The following is a 24,953-nucleotide window of genomic DNA, read 5'->3' as shown; positions in this document are numbered from 1 at the left end:
AAGAGGCCTCCTTCAGCTATAATGATAATGTCAATAGTGTAAAATCCCATTTGCTGATTGGGAATAGAGTTTGGGATGAACACAAACCTGGGTCAACAGCCTGATTAACAAGGCGTGATCTGGACACTCCCTCTAGGGATCACCATACTAACAGCTACTGCCATACCTGCATGTAATTTCTTCAGGGTTTCGTAAGTGAAGAAGCTGAGCCCGGCATATGGAATCACCCCAAGGATAGTGGGTGTGAATCCACTGTACAAGGTCTTGATTCCTTCATCTCGAGTTATCCGGATGAAGACATGCAAAATATTACTGTACCTAATAGCACAAAAAATATGTAATACACCATCATTAGCAAGAAGTGCACTCAAAATATCTCCATGGAATAAATAAGCAATCACTTCCAGTGGCAGAAGGGTTGGCAACCAGAGTCTGCAGATTTAAAACAATCAGAACTAGAGTAACATGAAGAATTTAAAAAACACTATCTGAAAACATAAAAGAAGCAGGGTTAATAGCATTCAGTGATATTTTCCAAACTCATAACCTTCGTAACTACCTGCAAGGACATGCAAGGCAACACTTGAAGGAAAGAAACAGAGCCGTGGGAAAAGAGCAGTGGGTTCTGATTAATTTGATTTCTCTATCCCAGAGTCAAAACAGAAATAATGGCAAGGTACTCTCCTTCTGTGCAGTGTAACTCTACTTTTTTCCAACACACACAAGTGACCAAAGAAATCATGTTTCTGTGTATACTTCAATATATACAGAAATATACCATTGCAAAGTGTATCCAGCAGAAAATTAATTGCCTTCTATGCATTTTAAACTCAGTTCTTAAAATAAAAACAACAAATATTGGAGCCTTCAGTGTTCAAGAAGCTTAACACTATCCAGGATAAAGACAGACTGCTAAGTCATCCATCATAAAACAAGACACAGAAGCAGAATTGAGCTATATGGTCCATTGAGTCTGCTTCATCATTCAATGAGATCTAATAATCCTCATCCCCCCACTCCTGCCTTTTTCTCGTAACTCGCTTCCCTTTTAATTAAAAATCTGCCTATCTTAGCCTTTAATATCCTTAATGACCCACCCTTGACAGCCCTTCGGAGTGAAGGATTCCACAGATTCATGACCTGCTAAACAAGTTCCTCCTCAGTTCAACCTGAGTAAGTGGCTAAGATGATGCCCTCTAGTCCTAGACTCTCCCACAAGGGGAACTATCTACATCTGTCCAGTTAAACCTCAAAGTGTCCGACCCAAGTTTCTCTCACTGAAACTGAACGCTAAATTCTACCATGTAATGTCACTGTTCTCTAGGGAATAATTTATTAAACTTGCTTCATTACGCATCACCAAGTCCAAAATTGACTGGATTCTTGGTTGCACAACAACATATTGTTCTAGGAAACTGTCACAAACACACTATGAATTCTTCCTTTGTAAATCTGATGTCGCCAATCTACAAGAAGATTAAAGTTACCCATGATTAATGTACTGACGTTTTTTCAATGATGTCCTCACGATCTTCTGATTTATTCTCTGTCCTACAGTACAGACACTGTTAGAGACTACCTCCATAGTGTCTTTTTGTTTTGCTTAACTCCATGCATGGATTCCATATAATTCAGTCCAAGATCATTTCTTGCTACTGTTCTTATCCCATCTCGTACTAACAAAGTTATCCCAACACTTTACTCTTCCTGCTTGACCTTTCAAAAAGGTCATATACAACCGATCATCTATTGCCCAACCTTGACTGCCTTGCAACCATGTCTCCAAAATGGCTAGAAAATTATGGCTGACCTTGGGTTTCAACTCCAATTTCCTGACAATCTTCAAATCCTACAGACACCAAAAATCCATTTATCCCAGCCTTAAATATATTCAATGATCGAGACCTTACAATTCTCTGGGGGTAGGAATACTAAAGATCAATGATGGCCTCTCCAAAAAACATACCCCAGCATTTGTACCATATTCTCTTTTTTATTCCTTTCAGTATTTGGATGTTGGCCTTTAATGTTTTGTTTTATCTGAGTAGCACATGTGCAATAGTGAAATCTTGCTGGAATTCTCACCTGCATCCCCACCCTCATTCCCATCAAATTGAATGTTTTGAACTTCAGTTTATGTTAAGCTGCTGCATGGTTTCTTATGTACATAACTGTGAGGGAACAATCTCAGCACTGGGCACAGTCAATATACAGGGGTAAGACCTGGTGCAGATGAGGTGACTAGCAGAGTTTTGAATGAGCTCACCTTCATAGAAGATGCAAGTGGACTGACTGGGGAGCAGTTTCAGTACAGTTTATGGAGGGCTGCTTTACTCAAACACTGTTGATGCTGCTGCTCTGAATACTTACATTTCCTTTGGAGTTACGGCCATTCGTGCTCGCACCAAGTCTAGTGGATATGTCAGCGTGGTGGCTGTAATACCAGCCATTGAGCCAGCAAGCAGCCGTGGGAGGGGTGGCAAAGGTCTGGCAAAGAGAGAGACAACCATAGAGTGAAAGTTCTGCAGAGAGAAAAACAAAAACCAGTCATAACAATGGGTGGGTGCTCCACACACAGCTGGACTTGAGAAAAGGATGTGCAGCCCAATAGCACAGGAGGCTGCCGTTTGTTCCATCTTGTCTGAACCATCTCAGATAAGCACTATGACTTATTCTTAACTTCATCTTTTCCTCATACCCTATTAAATTGTTTCTAGTTATGTAATCATCTACTGCTTTCTCGAATGCTTCAAAGTGACTATGTCTCCACTATACTTCCAGGCAGTCCATTCCACACCCAAACCATGAGCTGTATGGAAAAGGCTTTTGTCACTTCATTTTTGCTACATTTGTAAATCACTAAGTTTATGCCTTCTTGATCTTAATCCTTTTACAAGAACAGTTTCTACCTACCTACTCTATCCAGACCTTCGCTATTTTGGAAACTTCTATCAAATCTTCTCTTAGTCGCCTTCTCTTGGAGAGGACCCTCAACTTCCCCAATTTATCCTCAACTTTAGTTTCCCATCTTTGGAACCATTTTGTAAACCTCTTCTATACTTTCCAATTTGTGTACATCCTTCTATAGTGTAGCACTCACAATTGTGTACAGATTCCAGCTGAGGCCTAACAAGTACCTTGTATAATTGGTGGTCATTCTGCATTCAAGATTTTGTGTTCTGAAATAAGTTTTTTTTAAAAAAAGAGTGGGAAATTGTGGTCTTTTCTCTAAAACGTTTGAAGAAACTGATTTTAAAGTGAGAGTAAATGCAATGATGTGAGGGCACATTGGAGCACTCATTACTTAAAAGAAATTGGTTAACAAAATAATAATAATTCAGTAAGTAAAACCTATAAGCCAAGACAGCTATCTCTTTGCCCTATTACATAAATTAAGTTGATACAGCTGGCATCATTGTGCTTGAGCATGTGCATTCAAACCCTAAACTTGCCCTCGAGTGTGTTATTCAAGGCTGATGTTCCAATACACTACTGAAGGGATATCATTGATGCTCTTCGCATAACATGATAACCTGAGCTGTGGTCTGCACTTTCGATGATGAAAGCTGTACCATGATGCTGTAGGGTTGGCAAAAGGAAAGTGGGGAATGTCACCACCACATGACCATAGTGTGTAACTACACTGTCACAAGTGGCTTAGCAAAACTGAAGATGTTTACATGGCAATTTATAATGGTCAAGAGAGATACACAAACAGAAACATTGGGAAGTCAGATTTGTTGACAGGTATAGGAGACAATAAAAGACTATTAAATGTATAGATACTGGTTAGTCTTCACGAAATCTCCAACCATAAGCAGGAGCAAAACAAATAACCAGCCAATTAAACAAAGTGCTGGAGGAACCCAATGGGAATGACATCAACTGAGGACAGAGAAACAGTTAACTCTTTGAGCCCAATAACTTTTCTTCAGAATTGCGGTTTTGTCTCCACAGATGCTGCCAAACTAGAGTTCCTCCAACATTTTGTTTTTATTTCAGATCTCCAGCATCAGCAGTATTTTGTTTTGAAGAAAACGGTCAAATCTCTACACCTTTGTTTTGGTTATCTAGCAAAACCATTTCTCACTGAATTCTCACAATTCAACAAGCCTTTTCCCATCTCTTCAACTATCGCATCATTTAAATAACGTTTCTCCTCCCGTGACTCCCAAGTCACTGCAGCTATTAAATCTATTCTCTCTACCACATCTACCTTGCTGGGATACACCAAGCTTAAAAATTAGCAGTGGGATCCTAAACTGAAATCAGAAGGGTCAGTTACCACTCAAATATTATTTAATAAATCCAAGCATATGGTGGCACAATTAATTCATTAGAAAGTCAGACAAGTGGAGCTTCAAAGCAAAGATTACAACATTTGCACAAAATAATCTCCATTTTCCAACATCAACTCCAGACAAGGCCATAAATCCACAGCCTTGTATCCCAAGCAGAAACAGTTTCTACCATCTGCGGCAGTTAAATTCATAGAGTTTAGAGAAAAGGAAAGGAGTTGGGGATAAGAGAATGGCCTACTTTGTGAGCTGATCTGAATGGGATGATCCAAATGTTGCTCCTGTATACTGACCTTCCATGAGTCCCACAATAGGATCCCAGAATCTGTTTGTACTGTTCATGAGAGCAGAACTGAAGTGCAGCATAAGGAACAACTCGGACCATGGTGGCAGAGTTACCCCGCCAGAGGCTGAAGAAACCATCCATCCGGTAGGTTTGGTAAATCAGCTTCACAACTTCCTACGGCAAATGTGAAGACAAAACAATTACTCTTTGGTATGAAACAAACATTTCAATCAACTTGGGAAGACAGAGAAAGTGTTTGGGGGAGAGAAGGCACACTCGAGGAAAGGGAAAGAAGGGTATGGAAAACAGGTGCTCAGAAAAAATATTCAGGGCATTAAGAGTCACATAGCACAGAAACAGACCCTTTGGTCCAACCAGTACATGCCAAACATAATCTCAAGCTAAACTAGTCCCACCTGTCTGCTCCTGGCCTATATGTCTCCAAATCTTTCCTATTCATGCACTTAATGTGTTGCTGGTTAAAGCACAGCAGGTTAGGCAGCATCCAAGGAATAGGAAATTCGACGTTTCGGGCATAAGCCCTTCATGATGAAGGGCTTATGCCAGAAACGTTGAATTTCCTATTCCTTGGATGCTGCCTAACCTGCTGTACTTTAACCAGCAACACATTTTCAGCTGTGATCTCCAGCATCTGCAGACCTCACTTTTTACCCGACTATTCATGCACTTATCCAAATGTCTTTTAAACGCTGTAATTGTACCACGCCCACCACTTCCTTCAAGTTCATTTCACACATGAACGACTCTGTAAAACATTTGCCCCTCATGTCTTTTTTAGATCTCTCTCCTCTCACCTTAAAAATGTGACCCATTGCCTTGAATTCCCCCACCCCAGGGAAAAGACAACTACCATTTACCTTATCAATACCTCATTATGTTACACATTTCTATAAGGTCGCCTCTCAGGACTACAGGAAAAAGGTAAAGGAGTGGCATGAGATGAATTATTTACGCAGCGGGCTCACAGAGACGTGATGGGCTGAACAATTTCATTTGGTGACATAATTTTTCTGAGAAGGTGCATCCATGGCTAAGCTGGAGGATGAGAGGGAGTGTGTGATCAAACAGCTATGGAAAAAATTATCAAGGGGGTTAAAGAAACAGAATGGAAAGGAGTCACATTTCAAACATTTCCTTCACAACCTCAGAACATCACAAACATTTCGTAACTAATTAAATAATTTTTGAAGTGCACAATATAGCAATTTGTGCACATCAATTCCCACCAACAAGGGAGGCCAACATGCAAATATTCCAGTGACATCAGTCAAAAAAGTAAAGTTTAGTCAGGACACCTGCAAGAGCTAAGCAATTGCCCAAAAAGTGCCTTGGGATCTGTTTGAATGTTTCATCTGAAAAGCAAAGCCTTAGGACAGTGCTACACTCCTTCAGCACTGAACTAACCAGAGTTTGTCTGGATCAAATACACAAAACTGGCACGTGACCTATCAACCTCTGATGCAAATGTGCATGGAGGTTTCTTCCCCAGTCAACGGCATACATGAATTTGCTCCATCTCACCACATGGGCATAACTGTGGCACCATCATCTATGGCCAACAAAAATCTACTGAAATTGACTTGAAAATTCTCAAAAATATTCAAACATGCACAAATGTCTGGAAAAGAATTTTTCATCAGCCTCCAAGGTGCTTCGTACATTTGCTTCTGAATAGTCTAGCCCTAATTTTATGATGGTGTGTCATTTGGTTGTGATTTCTCTGTGAGAAGTAGATTCTCTTTCTCTACTCCTTTCATTGTTTTAGACATATCAGTTAGATCATCCACAAACTTGAGCACATAACCCAGGTTTACACTTATGGGAGATTGTTGTACTGCAGGAGGTGCAGGTCTTTCCTGTAAAATGTTAGCTGAAAATTTGTTGCTGATTAAAGCACAGCAGGTCAGGCAGCATCCAAGGAACAGAAAATTCGACGTTTCGGGCAAAAGCCCTTCATCATTGCCTGAAACGTCGAATTTCCTGTTCCTTGGATGCTGCCTGACCTGCTGTGCTTTAACCAGCAACACATTTTCAGCTCTGATCTCCAGCATCTGCAGACCTCACTTTTTACCTGTAAAATGTTAAACAAGGGCCCATTTATCATCTTAGCTGGATATAAAGGAATTCATAACCACTACATCAAAAATGAACAGAGGAGTTCTTCCTGAAATCCTGGTCAATATTTATAGCTCAACCAACAAAATATTACCTATTAGTTGCTGTGCAGAAATCATGGTATATGTAAATTAGCCTATGTTTCCTATATTACAACAGTGACTACACTTAACTTTCATGGGATATTCTGAGGCCATGAAAGGGCTTTTGTAAATGTTGTAGTTTATTCATTGGAAGTTAAACCAATTTTTCGTTATAATTGGACACACTAACCCCTAGCACCAGAGCACAATCTAGTTAATATTTACATTCCCTTATGTTGCAGGAAGCAATGGCTTCTGATAACAGCTATGCCACTGGATTGAATAGCATTTTAAAATATCTCAAAGCATGCCAATCCACTTCACCACCACAAGAGTAAGGCAGACTTCTTCCTCCAATCACAGACATCTTCTGCCTCTCATTTCACCCATGGCATAGCTTTCAAAGTGCCACAGTTGAATTTTTTGCAAACCTGTCTCAAAATCTATTAACTCTGAACAAATTTCTTGGATCAAGCTCTTAGACATTCTCCTCTGTCACGATTCAGCAACTGCATTTTCTTTGCCAAGCCTCTTGGGGCATTCAAAGCAATGGTGCTGTATGAAGAATGAACTGATGAGCATTGATAAAGCTCTTTTGATCTTCCTCAGGGCATGCCAAAGTGCTACACAGACAACAGATTACTTCTGAATTGCAGCCACTGCTCTGCAGACAAAACAAAACAATTTGCACACAAACTCCCAAAGGCAGCAAAGTGATAAATGAACAGTTATTCCTTTCTGGTGTTTTAGTGAAGGTGGACTGTTGGCTAATACACGGAGCAGACTCCTTCAATTGTGACTTTTGCTTGTTCCAATATTTGGTGCAATCCAAACCAATCAAAATGTTAAAACTTAGCTCAAGAACTTGCTTCCTACATATTCTGATCATTTTCTATTTTAAGATACTTCGCAAATCCAAAGTTGTTGAGTAAACTTTTGATTGTCTGCCCAAACATCTGTATGGCTGAGTGTCAAATTCTGTTTGAAAAAGATCTGGTGAGGTATCTTAAAATAATGCAAATCACTAGTGCTATTTTAACATAGGCTATTAGTGCATGGCATCATGTGTTTGCGTAGTAGCAGTGTTTCTAGTCAAAGACAAGACAGTACAAACTGAAGTGTTGAGTGGAGAATACTATTAACAGTGCAGCTCATGTTACAGATTCCGGGTGCCAGCAACTTCTGAAACATTTCACCCCTGCCACGGCACTGGTTCACATTGCTCCATAATCCCAGAGTGAGATCTCTCAAAGTGCAAGGCCATTTCTCCTGCTAAAGGCCATGTGAACACCACGGGACAGATGGCCTCCTCCTGTTTTGTAAATATTCGAGTCTTATCGAAATATTACTTATAGGAGCTTTCTTGGCACAAATTGGTTGGCAGATTTCCTGCATTACAACAGTAATTACAATTCATAAAATACTTTTTGACTGGAAAGCGTTTTGGAACATCCTGAAGTCAAAGGTGTTACTCAAATGCAAGACCACCTTTCTGTGTAACCTCAGACAAGCGCATCTCAAACTAGCCATCTGAAATATGAAGCAGAAATGCATAAACTTTAACTCGTCCCTACACAGTGCTACATAGCCAACTTTTGAACTGCTAGTTATTCACAAGTATTATTAGAGCCCAACTAACTTTCAGAGCATCCGATAGCAGAGGGCACAGAGATTGTCAGATGATGCAAGCAGCTAAAGCTAGATCAAAGAACTCATAGCTCACTTGTTACTTCCCTTGGACAAACTACAGAGGGATGCAATGGAAGAGAGCAGGATGATATTCATCTTAAAATTATAAATCATTTTCATGCTTGAAGATCCATCAACCATAATACTTTATGGTATAGAAGGCAGAAATTTAGTCATTCACACGTAAGCCAACTCTGTGAAAGAACTTTAATCCCAAATCCCACTGCAGTTAGAGTCATAGAAAGATACAGCATGGAAACAACCCATTCATGCTGACCAGATATCCCAACCCAATCTAGTCCCACCTGCGAGCATCCAGCCCATATCCCTCCAAACCCTTCCTATTCATATACCCATCCAAATGCCTCTTAAATATTGCAATTGTATCAGCCTCCACTACTTCCTCTGGCAGCTCATTCCATACTACACGTACCACCCTCTGTGTGAAAATGTTGCCCCTTAGGTCTCTTTTATATTTTACCCCTCTCACCCTAAACCTATGCCCTCTAGTTCTGGACTCCCTGAACCCAGAGAAAAGACTTTGCCTGTTTTCCCTAGCTATGCCCCTCATGACTTTACAAACCTCCATAAGGTCACCCCTCAGCCTCCGACACTTCAGGGAAAACAGCCCCAGCTGTTCAGCCTCTCTCTGTAGCTCAAATCCTCCAACCCTGGCAACACCCTTGCAAATTTTTTCTGAACCCTTTCAAGTTTCACAACATCTTTCTGACAGGAAGGAGACCAGAATTGCACGCAATATTCCAGCAGTGGCCTAACGATTCTCATTATCCTTCAAATTAGTGCTCTTCAAAAATACACATTTGGTGAAAATGCTTTCCAGGAAATTGCTTGTTTTCAAACAAAATTTCTCAAACTTTTATTAGAAACAAATGGATATTTAGTTGACAAACAAGAAAACAAGGATTCCCTATTTCATTTATGTTGGTAGTTCTGTTCCAAATGATATAAACAAACTTTTTTTAAGTTTAACTTCACACCAACTGAGCTAAAAAACTTCCTCCAGTCAAAGTAGAAAGACATACAGCACACAGGTTCACAATGAAAAGAACTTGCACTTATACACAGTGCTTTACATGAGCTCAGGAATTGCTCGAATTTACGGAAATATTTAAAACATTAATTTTAAAATGTAGCCACTGTAATGATGAAATCTAGTTAAATTAGAAATGTTTCATTTACAATCTTAAATACCTGCACAGCCTGATATTTGCTTTACAAACATTATCAATATTTAAATCTGTTTTACAAAATACTGGCAAAAAGAGTGCCATCAATATGCAAGAATCCGCAATTATGGGACTGAACATTTAAAATCAGGAACTTTTTGGTATTTTAGAAAAAAATCAGATCAGTGCTAAGACCATTCCCCAGACAGTTACTTGCTTATTGTTAATTTTCTTTTTTGCAAAAAAAGTAAATTTTCTATTAAAAGTGTACCCAGCTGCCTTACAGGAAGTCTGTAACTCTCTGCGTAAAACATGTTCCTCACTATTTCTAGATATTTGGTAATAGCTTAAAATTTACGCAACTGGGAAAAAAGCAACTTTCTCATCTCTTCTCCCAATCATCAAAATCCTTCATAAGCTTGAACACTTCCAGTGAATCTCTTCTTAGCCTTTCCTGCTCTGAGAACAATCTTAGGTTCTCCAATCTCTCAATACAAGATCAACCAACTCATCCCTTGGAATCAATAAACCTCCTGTGCAACCTGTCCCAGGCTTTGACATCTTTACTGAAGTAATGGAATGGACAGAATGTTCCAGCTGAGGCCTAACCAGACAAATTTTATAAAGATTTATTGCTCTATTTGTTTTTATGAAAAATTATCAACTTCATGCATATTCTTGTGAGACAACTCATACTGTCTGGTGATGTCTTATTATTGTTCTATTCATAACGCTGGGTATAATCTAAAGCCCATCCTGTTCCCAGTTGACTGGAGACGGATTGTTCTGACACATATTTCAGGTCTTTGAGGGGTTCAGAAGAAACCAACAGATGATCGGCTTACTTTATTTCTCTTCTAAGCACCAAGGCACAAATAATGCACAATATACAGATAGATGGTCAAGTGGGGGAGGCGCAGAGAGCATACGCAGTTAAATAAGAAAAGAAATAACCTTACCTTGGCTGAGAATCCTCTTGAAGATACTGCGAATGCAGGGAAACAAAAAAAAAATCAATTAGACTTGACAAAGTTGCTATAACCATCCCACCAACACAAATGCACAGCTATGCAGGCATCAAGTATTCTTAGGTAGAAGTGGGTATCGCAAATGCTGGAGATTACAGTCAAGATTAGAGTGGTGTTGGAAAAGCACAGCAGGTCAGGCAGCACTGTGATATTCTCTTTTACTTTATTAGAAATATAGAGCACAGCCAGAATAAACAAGGAATTCCACTCTGGCCATCTCCTCCTACCTTGAAATATTATTTTGGTTCTATCCAGCGGTGCTACCACTGTCTTTGCGACAGCTCCAGCAATTGCTCCCGAGATGAGGGAATTAATGATATGTCGCTTCCCTCTCACATCCTAGGAAAGTCAGACAAAAAATACCTCCATCAGGTCAAAATAATCTTTATTTCTTTTAATAAATTTGCAAACTTTTGCATTCCACAAAGTCAGGAATATTTAACCTTGAGAAGGAAAGTTTCCAATTCAGGCACCATGCACAGTGTGGGTTATTTGCAAAATAAAACTACTTCCATCTCACCAAACTACTCACAAGGGACATACAACATTGGCTTGATACAGAGTATGGTTCCCTGCCCACTTGTCTCTTCAGATATTTCCAAGATATGTACATTACTGGTTAGACAACGGAAATCTTCCTTAGTACTGCTAAACATTCTTAAAGCTTTTCTTTTTTCATGCATTGGAACAACATTATCTCAACCAGGAATTAGAGTCCATCACTCATCACTTTTGTGAATATGGCAGCGCGTTAATTTTTGAATCATTGTAGTCCCCACGGTGAAGGCATTCCTGTTAGGGAAGAAGCTCCAAGACTTTACACAATAATGAACAAAGAGTGGTGTGCAACTTAAGAGGCGAATCTGGAGGTCATAATTCTCTCATACATCTGCTGCCCTTGCCCTTCTAGAGGGTGCAGAGGTGGGTGTACAAGAAGCTGTCTAATAAGATTTAAGGAAGTTGCTACAGTGCATCCTGTAGATTGTGTACACTGCAGCCAAATAGCAGAGGACAGCCAAACAGCAAGACTGCTTACCCTGACCAAGGGATGCCTGTATATCATCAAGTATGCAAAATAAACTAGGATGGATGCTCAACATTAGCAACAAAGCACAAGGCTGCAGATAAGAGAGTTTGTTGATATGAGTGAAAGCAAAAAAGCCAGCAAAAGAGTTGCTTTTATATTGTATGTTCCATGAATTGTACTTTTGAAATGTAATCAGGCATGCAATGGAAGAAATACAGCAGCTGGCAATATACCACAAAGAGCAAAGTGACAATGGCCAGTCAACCTGGGTTCTTATGGTGCAAACATTAAGGAAGTCGTGACACAGCCCAATATACAACAAGGAAGATCGGTACCAGTTTCAAGGGTAAATTGACAATAGAATTTTCTGCAAAGAACTTCTCCAAATACATGGCCAGTCGCTTTTGTACCTGGGTTAAATCCATGATGAGTATCAGATTGTGACATTATGATGAACAAATATATTTACTGTTTAAAGTGTTCACTGCTTAGAAAAAAAAGTTACTTGATTTTCAAAACATACGTGAGCAAATTGAAAATGCTCTGAAACAGATATAAAATGAACTCAAAGTGGCTAGAATCATATGAATCAGAATGAACTGTAATACAGATAGGGCATTTTTGTATGCACTTTTGTATCTAGGCTTATTTAGCATAGTCAGGAGTCCTGTAATCTTCACACCAGGATGGTGTGAAGAAAAAAAGCATGTCATTTTCTATCCCAATTTACTAAACTCCTTTTCTGGAAAAAAAAATCATAATACTGCAGTTCAAAGCACGTTTTATTTCTCTCCTAAGATATGTTCATGGAATTGCTCATTCTTAACTTGAGAGGATTCATGATGAGTGCCAGAAGACTTTCAGCAAGATAAAAATTACAGCAAATGCAGTTCTATTCTTGTCTAATGCTCACACAAGATGATGTCCCTCTCCCTTGCCCACTGAAGCCAATTGTAACATCCTGAAGTAACGTCAGCTGTCAATGCACAGGTTAGGGAATCAGACAATACAGTAGAATGTTAGTTGCACAATTTCCTCCCTAGTGGCACAAATCTGTATCCATCAGTAATAGGTCTGCTGCGTATAACACCATGTCCAGTCAGTAACACTCCAGTGTAACAGTGACTTATCTGTACCACCACATACCCACTTCAAATTTAACAGAGATCAATGTGCGCAACACTAACTGGGAAACATAAACATCCTTAAGTTTAGGTGGGTTAATGATATGTCAGGAGCTGCCTTTTCCCACTGGGTCATTAAGTGGATCTTTTGGTTTCTAAGAACTGAGAACGTACACAACTTGCTAATCTTTGCACAATCATAGTTTTCCTTGGCATCCAACATGACCATTCTGAGTTAAGTGTACACTTGCCAGTTTATTCATTGGGGTCTCTGTGTGATGCTTTAAATCATCAACTATATTCTCCATTTTAACTTTTACCTGAGTGGGAGCAGTGTCAAGAGTTTTCTTCGCAACATTCTCCATACCAATCCCTGTCACAGGATGGTGTGAAGATCACAGGACTCCTGCAAAAGAAAAAATTATCAATACTGATTTATCGCTTCCATTAAATCAATGAAACTCATACAAACTCATTTTTGTATTGAATAGTTTAATTATATACATTTGTTCTGCACTCTCAGTTATGTTTTAAAGTCACATTGGTCTGCAGATGTGCTTGCAAATGCACTGGAAATATGACTGAAAGAAACAACTGTCATTTTTTAAAATCTTCATAAAGATGAAGCATTTTCTTCTAGTAAAAGAATTATCAAAATCTTGGAGCCATGGTAACTTTTATTCAGAGTAATCCAATATCTTGCTTGTAACTGGGCTATCCACATTTCTCATTCTTTTCCCAGCATCCTTGAAGCATCTTCGAGAACAAAGTTTCAAGGAGACAGTCTGTGACTCTACGCAAATATCAAGATTTTTAAAATGTAAAGTGCTCAGAGCCTGCAACCGATTATTTTGCTTTCAACTTCATCAATAAAGCGATTCACAAGCAGAACATTCAGACTTTTAACCAAATACCCTTGAGATGTGCAAGATCAGCCTAGCTCATAATAGCTTTACTTTCAGCAAATTCTCGACAATCATAATCATTCACTTTCTGACTTTGCTAATGTATCAACCTTTTTACAGACTACTTGTTTCAAATTTCCCACTGAAACATGTATAGTCTTATATTTGATGCACACGCCATCAGTGGGTGATTTTATACACTCTACCCTTCTACTTTTAAAGGTGAATGAGTTGAAGGTGCATTGTTGATAATGACAGCCTCCATTACAGCAGCTCACTCACATCACTGTCATCAATAGTCTGTCTTTCAACCTAGTAAGCTATGGCATAAGTGATGCAAAAATCCAAAGCATGCAGGCAGCAAACGTAAGGTTCTAAATCTGTCACCAGCACTCATCAAAACACATTGGCCTTGCCCTTGAATTTTGATAAGTTTCTTCTCTTTCCAGAACAGGCTTTCAAGGATTTTTGTATCAGATTCAGCTTCTGTTCTGACAAAGGGTCACTGGTCTCAAAACATTAACTCTTTTTCTCCCACAGATGCTGAATTTCTCTGGCAATTTCTGTTTTTGTTTCAATTTCTGGTGCTGAGTTTAGCTTTAGCCACATAAGCAGTACTTTGAGATTTAAAAGAGTAATTGTATCATTGTCCATTACTGGTTTTAAACATACACTCAGGGGAGCTCAAAACAGATTCCAGATACTTATCTCCAGCACTACAGATTTGACAGAGATTCGTACACTACACAGCAGAGGAGTAATTGGAAACAGCTTAACAAAAACGTTGCCAAACGTAGGTTTAAAGAGGAGCCTCTGATGAGTTTCAGGAGAGAATTCCACAAAATAGACCTCAACAGCTCAAGTGAATGATCATTGGTGTAAAAGGAGGGGATGCATAAAGAGTAGCTTGCCAGTGCAACAGATTATTTGCAGGGTGGAATCATGAAGGATGCTGGATTGTGAGAGGGATTCAAAAAGAGGGGTGAACCTTTGTGTTTGCAACTTCTCCAAAACATTAGATTTGTAGGTCAGAGAACAGCAGGGGTAGATGAAATGAGGATGGGTTCCTGCATGTCAGAAAAAATGCAACTCAAACACTCCTCTGTAGTCATAAACATGATGTCACTTCAATAGGATACCAGCCAGGGGCTGCCAGCTCTTCTGGAAATGCAATGTAAAGCAGCAATGGTCAGCAGCTTCAGCAGGGGAGAGGGAAAACTAGCTGCGGTAACAAAGCAAGAAAGGAAGGAAGCATTGCAGACCAGAAAATTAAATAGCAATTTAAATTGGGAGGGAGGTATTACCACTAGACTGTTGATCCAGAGATTAAAAATGTGCTGCTGGAAAAGCGCAGCAGGTTAGGCAGCATCAAAGGAACAGGAGAATCTTCTTCCCAACCTCTTTGCCCCACCCCCTCTCTGGCCTATCACCCTCACCTTAACTTCCTTCCACCTATCGAATTCCCAGCGTCCCTCCCCCAAGTCCCTCCTTCCTATCTTTTATCTTAGCCTGCTTGGCACACCCTCCTCATTCTTGAAGAAGGGCTTATGCCCGAAATGTCGATTCTCCTGTTCCTCTGATGCTGCCTGACCTGCTGCGCTTTTCCAGCAACACATTTTTAAACTCTGATCTCCAGCATCTGCAGTCCTCACTTTCTCCTTGTTAATCCAGAGATGCAGTAATATTCCAGGGACCCAGAAACCCACCGCAGATTAATAAAAATCTGCAATTCAGAGTCTAAGCGTGACCACGAATTCATTGTTGATTGTCCAAAAAAACCTATCTGGTTCACTAATGTCCTGTAGGGAAGGAAACTATCATTCTTACATGGTCTGGCCTACATGCAATTTCAGACACACGGTAATGTAGATGACTTTCAACTACCCTCTGGCAAATTAGGAATGGGCAATAAATGCTGACCTAGCCAATGAGGCCCGCACCCAATTAGAAATAAAGTGTTCAAACTGTAAACGACATCAGTCACAGTACTAATTATAGAACTTAAATTTCTGCTTTTTTTATTTCAAATTTTAAGCATTCATCGCCCTTTTCACCTTAGCTACACTAATGCTTGATAATTTGACCTCTTTCGAAGCAAACATATTCTTGTAAGCAATCCAACTTGTATTAAGGGTCAGTACTGTCAATGTTTCTCAGCAGCTGGTCAATGTTGCAAGTCCAATGCGCTCAGTTACTGAGTATTTTGAAATGATTCATGTTGAATCACCCTCTGTGTGTCTGGCCTGTGCACAGTCTCACACATATCAGAAACTCCTCCAGCAAAATCCAGCCTTGCCACTAATGACTAAAATCTAACACAGCATTCCCTCACTGTGTTATCAACATAATCCAAAAAAAACCCCCAAAAAATGCAGGAAGCCAGAGATGCAGGAGGAGAAACACACAGATAGACAGTTATAGAGATAGACAGTTATAAAGATAGAAGGCCAGGTGGGAAGAAAGGGGGCCAGAGAAAAAGAGATGGGCAACAGGCCAGCAAGGTAAGGATAGATGGAGACAAGAGAACATCTGGCAGATGCGGGCAGAGATGAAGAATCAGTGAGGTATCAATGTAGCATCCTGCACAACCTCTGGACAGACAATTTGGAATTATTGAACTGCACTTGCTTTTGTACTGTAGGAAACTAAGTTTTCAAAAAGGAAAAGGTCAGTGGAAGTGAATTAAGGACTGACCTTTCTACACCAGGCACAAATCCAGCCAAGGTGCAGGGTAAAGATCTCTGCTTTGCTAACTGCAAGAATACAATATGAAATCAGTTCAAGCACTTTTACCCCAACTGCTAGTGATACTTGGCTTACAATATGAAACATTAACTAACGACACTAAACTATGTATCTGTGTTCCACTAACTCTGGCTTCTTAAGCATCTCCAATTTTAATCACCCCACAATGGGGGTTGTGCCATCAGATTCTCAGGCTTCAAGATCTGGAATTCCCTGCATATAGCTCGACTCACATTTATGTCACTTTTCTCTTTTGAGACACTCCTCCAAACTTACCGTTTTTGACCAAGCTTTTGGTCACCTGATCCAATATTCCTTCTTTAGCTTAGTGGCATACTTTGTTTTACAATGCACCTATCAAGTATCTTGGCCCTTTGATTATATTGAAGGAGCCATATAAATGCAACATGCTGTTAATGGCAATCACAAGGGATGCAGATAATAACTGATGCATGAACCAGAAACATTTAGTTGACACATTCTTGTAAAGCTAATGAAGTGTAATGCAATATACACATGGGACTGTCCATTTAGGCCACAGTCTATCTCCAGCAAGCTCCCACAAACTGCAATATGACATACAAATATACAAAATCAGTAGGCCATTCAGCCTCTCAATGCTGCTCCAAAATAGGATCATGGCTGATCTTACAGTAACTTGAATTCCCCATGTCACCTACCTTGACAATCTAGCCTAATATGTTTAATCTTCTTTTCTCACAAGACAACGCACCCATTTCAGGTACTGGACTAGTAACCCTTCTCTTAACTGTCTTCAATGCATTTACATCCTTCCATGAATACAGTGAGCAATGCTGTACACAGTACTCCAGCTCACCAGCACCCTGAATAATTGAATCAGAACCTCCCTACTTTGGTATTCAATTTCAGTCACAATAACTCGTAATGATCCATTAGCTTTCATAATTACTTCCTCCTGTACCTGCACACTAACCTTTCATGATTCTCGGATAAAGACACCAATATCTGTCTGCATCTTAAAACTCTACAATCTCTCTTGATTTAGAAACATGCTTTGTTATTCTCCCTATAATTGGGAGACAATTTCACATTTTTCCCACATGATACTCCTTTTGCCACATCTTTAACAATTTACTTCACCACTACTTTTTTAAAACCTCATGTCCACTTTATAATATATTTTTCTACCTATTTTGTGCCATTAAAAAATGTGACAACTATATTGAGTCATAGAGCTGTACAGCATGGAAACAGACCCTTCAGACCAACTCATTCATGCTTACTAAATATCATAAATTAATCTAGCCCCAGCATTTGGCCCACATGCCTCTAAATCCTTCCTAATCATACACTCATCCAGATGCCTTTTAAATATTGTAATTGTACCAGCCTCCACCACTTACTCTGGCAGTTTTTCCATACATATACCTCCCTCTGAAAACATTGCCCCTTTGGTCCCTTTTAAATCTTCCCCCTCTCACCTTAAACCTATGCCCTGTGATTTGGACTACCCACGCCAGTGTAAAAACCTTGTCTATTCACCCCATCCATGCCTCTCATGATTTCATAAACCTCAGCCTAAAACATTCAATTCCATCTTTTCACCCAAGCTATTTAGATAAATTATAATCTTTGAAGGCCAAGCATTGAGATTTGTGGCTCACCATTCATTACATTTTGACAGATTGAAAATACCCCCTTACACCCTTCCTCTGCTTCCTGTTAGTCAGTCACTGCTTTCCATGCCAGAGTGCTGCCTCTACTATGTGCCTTCATTGTTTTGCAATAACTTTTGATGTGGACTCTTATCAATTGCCAATTGGAAACCTAATTACAGTACACCACAATTTACTCTGATCCACATCATGTATCACCTCTTCAAATATCTCCAATAGAGTGATCAAACATGATTTCCCTTTCACAAAATCATGTTAAGTCTGTCTGATTATCTGCAAACGTATCTATAGTGCCCTGCTACGACTTCTTGCATAATAGCTAACATCCTCCCCATCAGAGATTTTAAGCTAACTAGTCTGTAGTTTTCTGCTATTGAGATTTCCCAATTTCCCTTATTTAACTTTTACTTAAAAGTGTCAGACCCACTCCTCTCTCTCTCTCAAACTGAATGCAAAATTCAATTATATTATGGTCACTGCTACCTAAGGGCACCTTCACTCAGAAATCATTCATTAGCCCTGGCTCACTGCACAACACAAGATTTAGTTGGTTCCAGAATGTGCTATTCTGAGAAACTGATCTGATAACATTCAACGAATTCATCTAGGCTACCTTTGCCCATTCAACTTTTTCAGTCAATATGTAGATTAAAATCTCCTATGATTTGGAAACTGTAGAATGACTGACCTTGATTGAGACAGGTAGAGGGACTCAGAGGGCATGAACAACTGTTCAACACGTTTGAGGTTCTTTCAGCTTGTCTGGATGTCTTTCTAACGAATTACCATTTTTCCATGATTTATGTCCCCACCCTACATGGTCTGTACACGATTCCCACAACTGACTTCATACCCTTACCATTTCTCCCCAAACTGTTTCCATAGCTCTGTTTCCTAAATGCAGTTCAACTCTCTATGCTGTGCAAATACCATTAGCTAACAGCTATTCCTCCAAATTTTTGACTTGGGTCATTTATGAATGTTCTGATTCCTTTCTGATTTAGATCCCAATGCATGCCATTCTGCAGCTATATCTCTCAGCTACCAGATCGTGCTTGTTCATTCCAGTTTGCATATTAAGTTCATCTGCTTTGTTTTTGCATATTATGTGCGTTTGGATACATAGTCTTTAACTTTATCCTATTACTCACTTTATAAATTCTCATCTCATCTGTTGATTGATTCTTAAAGTTTAGACACTATACCTTGTTATGATTGGTTTGCCATTTTAATATTTGCTCTTTGGCCTTGATTCTACCTTTGATTTATTACATCTGTCCAAATTAGAAGCCTTGCCCCACCATACCGTTGGACGTCTTTTCTATTCCATCAGTTTGCAGTTGCAAGGAATGACCTCACACACCACCCCCCACCCCCAAGGGTGGAAATCACCCTACTGGTATGGATCCTACTTCCTCCAGCACTGCTGCCAGTGCCCCATGAATCAGAATCCACGTTTCCCATACCAGTCTTTGAGCCAGGCATTCGTCTCTCTTTAATCTAATTTGACCAATAGCAATTTACACAACCCTCAGTTAATAGTGCAGAGATTATAAGCTTTGCTACTTACATCCTTCTTAATTTGGGCATCTAGCTTCCTAAATGCACAGAATCTCCTTCTTTGTTCTGTGTATGTCAATGGTCCTGACATGGAACACTATGACTGAATCTTCCGTTCCCACACCAAGTTTCTCTACATCTTGAATCCAGGTAACACAGCCATTTGGATTCATGCTCTGGGCTTAGAAGAAAGTATCAACTCCCTTTCTTGGACTGTCATCTGCTACCATTACATTCCATCTTAATCCCCAGTCAAATGGCTTCCTATACCATGCTTCCATGATCAGTTAGCTCATTCATACCTGTCAGCCTTTATTCTCATCCAGACAAACTGAAAGAACCTCAAACATGTTGAACAATTGTTCCTGCCCTCTGGATTCCTCTACCTGCCTTACTCATGATCAATCATTCTACAGTTTCCAAAAACTGACCAAATTAAAGTATGACTGCTACCTGCTAAGAAGAAATCAATGTAACTTTTCCCTTTCCTGATGTGTGGCAGTGTCTGTAGTTCAGCCTCCAGCTTGAACATTGAGCAAAGACACTCAACCTTCAAACTCTTGCTCTAAACCAAATTGATATTCAGGAACTCCAATATGCTGCATCTGTGACACATCACCTGTCTTTCCATTTTTAATGGGATCTTAGAAACTACTTAGTTATTTTATTAAACTTTACATTTAGTTGTATAAAATTGCTCCTATGTCTTATGGACTAAAGGATTGGGGCTGTGCTGACTTAAGAGGTTAACATTCATAAAGATGTGATCATAAATTGTAAGTGGACTTCACTGAAACATTACAAGCATGATACATTGAGTCTTTTATGTAAGGTCTGGGCACAGATATTTTTTCGCTTTGGGAATTTGAGTTAAATTTGTTCAAAAGCACTTGGTAAATCCTGTAGAATTGTAAAATCCATTTGCTGTCAATCAAAGGAGGAATTTTATGAGGGAGTGCTTCACTTAAAGATCTGTTCTAGGCCATCCCTGAGGATGCTGGTGTTGCTATGGTTCACAATTGGAGCTGAGGGAGATTCTCTGGTTTCAGTTTTCAGGATATTTGCTGTGAGTTAGTTACAGCTTGAAGTTGGTGAGTGCAGCTCACTCAAAGACAGTCATATTAAATGACAGTTAGGTTTGTATGGGAAGCAGACAGAAAGCTAACTTTATAATTACCGGAATATTGGTGAGGCTTATTCTCTAGTTGAATGTTTGGTGAGGGAACTGAAATTGGATGATTACCTAGCTTGAAACTCATGAAAGAATCTCGAGTGAAACAGCGAGTCTTATGGCAAAAGAAAAGCACCTCAAAGATTGGCTTAGAAATTTTAAAAGGGCAACCAGAACAAGGGACCAACGTGTCTAAGAGGGAAAAACAGGAACATTTTACATCTGAAAACTGCCAGACTGAGGAAAATTAGTTTTCAGGGGACTGTGGGATATTTTCTATCCTAATATAGAAGCAAATGGATCTAAGACATCATAAAGCATAGGAGATTTCTCGAGACAATTAGAATTAATTCTAACATAGTAACTATATTGTTTATAGTGCATACAATAACCTTTGTTTTATTTTATGGCATTGTTGGTGGTCCTCAACTGGATTATAACTACACGTGTGTCTTGGGGATTTTATAATATGTGCTACATGTTCACTTCATCTGAGCTGTGCACTTTCACTTCCAGGAATTTTTGTTCTTTTAAGAATAGTAGTCCACTACCTCCCTCGCACCTTGCTTCCCCCCTCCCCTTCCCCTACCCCCACCCCTGTGGTAGATTGTGGAACAATCTACCACAGAAGCCTGAAAGCACAGATAGGAACAAACCCATTCACTTAACTGGGAAACGTACCTTCCCGGCAACCTTCTGGTCCCTGGTTCTGGAAGGTTCTCTGGAATATGTTCAGGCCGCGGAAAATGATTCCATAGATACTAAAAAGGCAATACGCGGAGAAAAAAAGAGGTACGAAGGCAAACTGGCCAAAAATATAAAGGAGGATAGTAAAAGTTTTTGTAGGTATGTGAAAAGTAAAAAAAAGGTTAAGACTAAAATTGGGCCCTTGAAGACAGAAACGGGTGAATTTATTATGGGGAACAAGGAGGTGGCAGAAGAGTAGAATAGGTACTTTGGCTCTGTCTTCACAGAGGAAGACACAAGCAATCTACCAGATGTAATAGTGGCTGAAGGACCTAGGGTAATGGATGAACTGAAGGGAATTTATATTAGGCAGGAAATGGTGTTGGATAGATTGTTAGGTCTGAAGGCTAGTAAGTTCCCGGAACCTGATGGTCTGCATCCCAGGGTACTTAAGGAGGTGGCTGTAGAAATCGTGCCCACATTGGTAATCATTTTCCAATGTTCTATAGATTCAGGATCAGTTCCTGCAGATTGGAGGGTGGCTAATGTTGCCCCACTTTTCAAGAAAGGAGGGAGACAGAAAACAAGGAATTATAGACAGGTTAGCTTGACGTCAGTGGCTGAAAAGATGTTGGGGTCAATTATAAAAGATGAAATTATGACTCATTTGGATAGCAGTAAAAGAAAGGTCAGAGTCAGCATAGATTTACGAAGGGGAGATTGTGCTTGACTAATCTTCTGGAAGTTTTTGAGGATGTAACTATGAAGATGGACAAGGGAGAGCTAGTGGATGTAGTGTACCTGGACTTTCAGAAAGCCTTTGATAAAGTTCCACATGGGAGATTAGTGAGCAAAATTAGGGCACATAGTATTGGGGGCAAAATACTGACATGGATTGAACATTGGCTGGCTGACAGAAAGCAAAGAGTAGTGATAAACAGGTTCCATTCGGAATGGCAGGCGGTAACCAGTGGGGTATCATAAGGTTTGGTGCTGGGACTGCAGCTGTTTACAATATACATTAATGATACAGATGAAAGTATTAAGAGTAATATTAGCAAATTTGCTGATGACACAAAGCTGGGTGGCAGGGTGAAATGTGAGGAGGATGTTATGAGAATACAGGGTGACTTGGACAGGCTAAGTGAGTGGACGGATGCATGGCAGATGCAGTTTAATGTGGATAAATATGTGGTTATCTACTTTGGTGGCAAGAGCAGAAAGCAGATTGCTATCTAAATGGAGTCAAGTTAGGTAAAGGGAAGTACAACGAGATCTAGGTGCTCTTGTACATCAGTCAATGAAAGTAAGCATGCAAGTACAGCAGGCAGTGAAGAAAGCTAATGGCATGCTGGCCTTCATAACAAGAGGAATGGAGTATAGGAGCAAAGAGGTCCTTCTGCAGATGCACAGGACCCTAGTGAGACTGTACCTGGAGAACTGTGTGCAGTTTTGGTCTCCAAATTTGAGGAAGGACATTCTGGCTATTAAGAGAGGGCAGTGTAGGTTCACAAGGTCAATTCCTGGAATGGCGGAACTATCATATGTTGAAAGATTGAAGCAACTGGGCTTGTATATGCTTGAGTTGAGATGGATGAGAGACGATGTTTTGAGACGCATAAGATTATTAAAGGATTGGACACTCTGGAGGCAGGAAGCATGTTTCTGCTGATGGGGGAGTCCAAAACTAGAGGACACAGTTTAAAAATAAGGGATAGGCCATTTAGAATAGAGTTGAGGAGAAACGTCTTCACCCATAGAGTGGTGGATATATGGAATGTTCTGCCCCAGAAGGCAGTGGTGGCCAAGTCTCTGGATATTTTCAAGAAAGAGATAGCTAGAGCTCTTAAAGATAGTTGAATGAAGGGTTATGGGGATAAGGCAGGAACAGGATACTATTGTGGACGATCATAATGAATGGTAGCACTGGCTCGAAGGGCCTACTCCTGCACCTATTTTCTATATTATTAACCTTACCACCACCTGCTGTATTACTTTATTCCTTAGAAATAAAATAAAAATTAATCACTTTCCAGATACTCATCTATTAACCAGATTCTTCTCCTGTAGCAGCAGCATCAATCCATGGAGGCTAAAATGGTTTAGGCAACAGCAAAGAATGCCATTTTCCCTTCTTCTGCTTAACCCCTCAAATAAATGAACTCTAGCACACTATTGTAAGGGCATGTCACACCAAGCTTGCTATGTTAATTCGCTCCAAACACAAAGGTCTATCTGACTCCATTGATAAGGATCCAGTTTTAACCGGTTCTGAATTAAATTGCTCTTTGCCTGGAGCCCTTGGGGAAAAAAAAGCCTGTTTAAGGCTGGCAACTACAGAACTTTAACTGTAGATTTTAGTTTAATGCCAACAACAAACTAAGTTAAATTTGTATAAAGTTTAAACTTTCATACCCAACAACTGCATGCACACAGCGATCAAATAAGATACTGTGCATTAATCATTTAATGGTGAGGAGAACTAATAAAACTATACACACAAATAAAAAACAATTAAGTTTAAAATACAGACTGAAATGTTTAACACGTGCACATGGATAGCAGTGAGTTGAGGACTGCGTAGGTTAAGTTATTATATTTTACATTAGAATTAAATCTCGGCACAACATCATGGGACAAAGGACCTGTTCTGTGCTGTACTTTTCTATGTTCTATATCAAGTGCCTAAAATAGAAGGTATCCTCTCCCTAATAACATACATTACTTAACGAATCCAAACCCTCAGCTCAACAGTTAAAATTAGTCTCAATTACTCCCATTAAGGTTACTTATATAATGCGAAGATGGTTACTATTCAATATGGTAAAAACAATGACTACAGATGCTGGAAACCAGATTCTGGATCAGTGGTGCTGGAAGAGCACAGCAGTTCAGGCAGCATCCAAAGTGCAGCGAAATCGACGTTTCGGGCAAAAGCCCTTCATCAGGAATAAAGGCAGTGAGCCTGAAGCGTGGAGAGATAAGCTAGAGGAGGGTGGGGTGGGGAGAAAGTAGCATAGAGTACAATGGGTGAGTGGGGGAGGGGATGAAGGTGATAGGTCAGGGAGGAGAGGGTGGAGTGGATAGGTGGAAAAGAAGATAAGCAGGAAGGACAAGTCCAGACAAGTCATGGGGACAGTGCTGAGCTGGAAGTTTGGAACTAAGGTGAGGTGGGAGAAGGGGAAATGAGGAAATTGTTGAAGTCCACATCGATGCCCTGGGGTTGAAGTGTTCCGAGACGGAAGATGAGGCATTCTTCCTCCAGGCATCTGGTGGTGAGGGAGCGGCGGTGAAGGAGGCCCATGTCCTCGGCAGAGTAGGAGGGGAGTTGAAATGTTGGGCCACGAAGCGGTGTGGTTGATTGGTGCG

General features: G+C 40.0%; 1 protein-coding gene across 5 annotated transcripts in view; it reads right to left on the bottom strand.

The window, feature by feature from the left end:
* The window catches only part of slc25a42 (solute carrier family 25 member 42), a 47,734-nt gene that overhangs the window by 5,243 nt on the left and 17,538 nt on the right, over positions 1-24,953 (bottom strand). For 4 of the 5 annotated variants that reach the window (XM_060845986.1, XM_060845987.1, XM_060845989.1 and 1 more), the window contains exons 2-7: positions 13,179-13,264; positions 10,935-11,046; positions 10,639-10,664; positions 4,592-4,758; positions 2,371-2,487; positions 167-318 (exon numbers count right to left, since the gene is read on the bottom strand). In XM_060845986.1, the coding sequence (XP_060701969.1) occupies positions 167-318; positions 2,371-2,487; positions 4,592-4,758; positions 10,639-10,664; positions 10,935-11,046; positions 13,179-13,223 (619 nt within the window). In that variant the 5' untranslated portion in view covers positions 13,224-13,264. Of the gene's footprint in view, positions 1-166; positions 319-2,370; positions 2,488-4,591; positions 4,759-10,638; positions 10,665-10,934; positions 11,047-13,178; positions 13,265-13,873; positions 13,927-24,953 lie in introns of those variants that run through there. The other variant, XM_060845991.1, reaches the window with a different exon arrangement.

The sequence above is a fragment of the Hemiscyllium ocellatum genome, chromosome 28 (assembly GCF_020745735.1).
Source record: "Hemiscyllium ocellatum isolate sHemOce1 chromosome 28, sHemOce1.pat.X.cur, whole genome shotgun sequence".
In the NCBI taxonomy this organism is placed as follows: domain Eukaryota; kingdom Metazoa; phylum Chordata; class Chondrichthyes; order Orectolobiformes; family Hemiscylliidae; genus Hemiscyllium; species Hemiscyllium ocellatum.
Note: the sequence above shows the minus strand (reverse complement) of the source record. Positions and strands in the feature narration are given on the sequence as shown.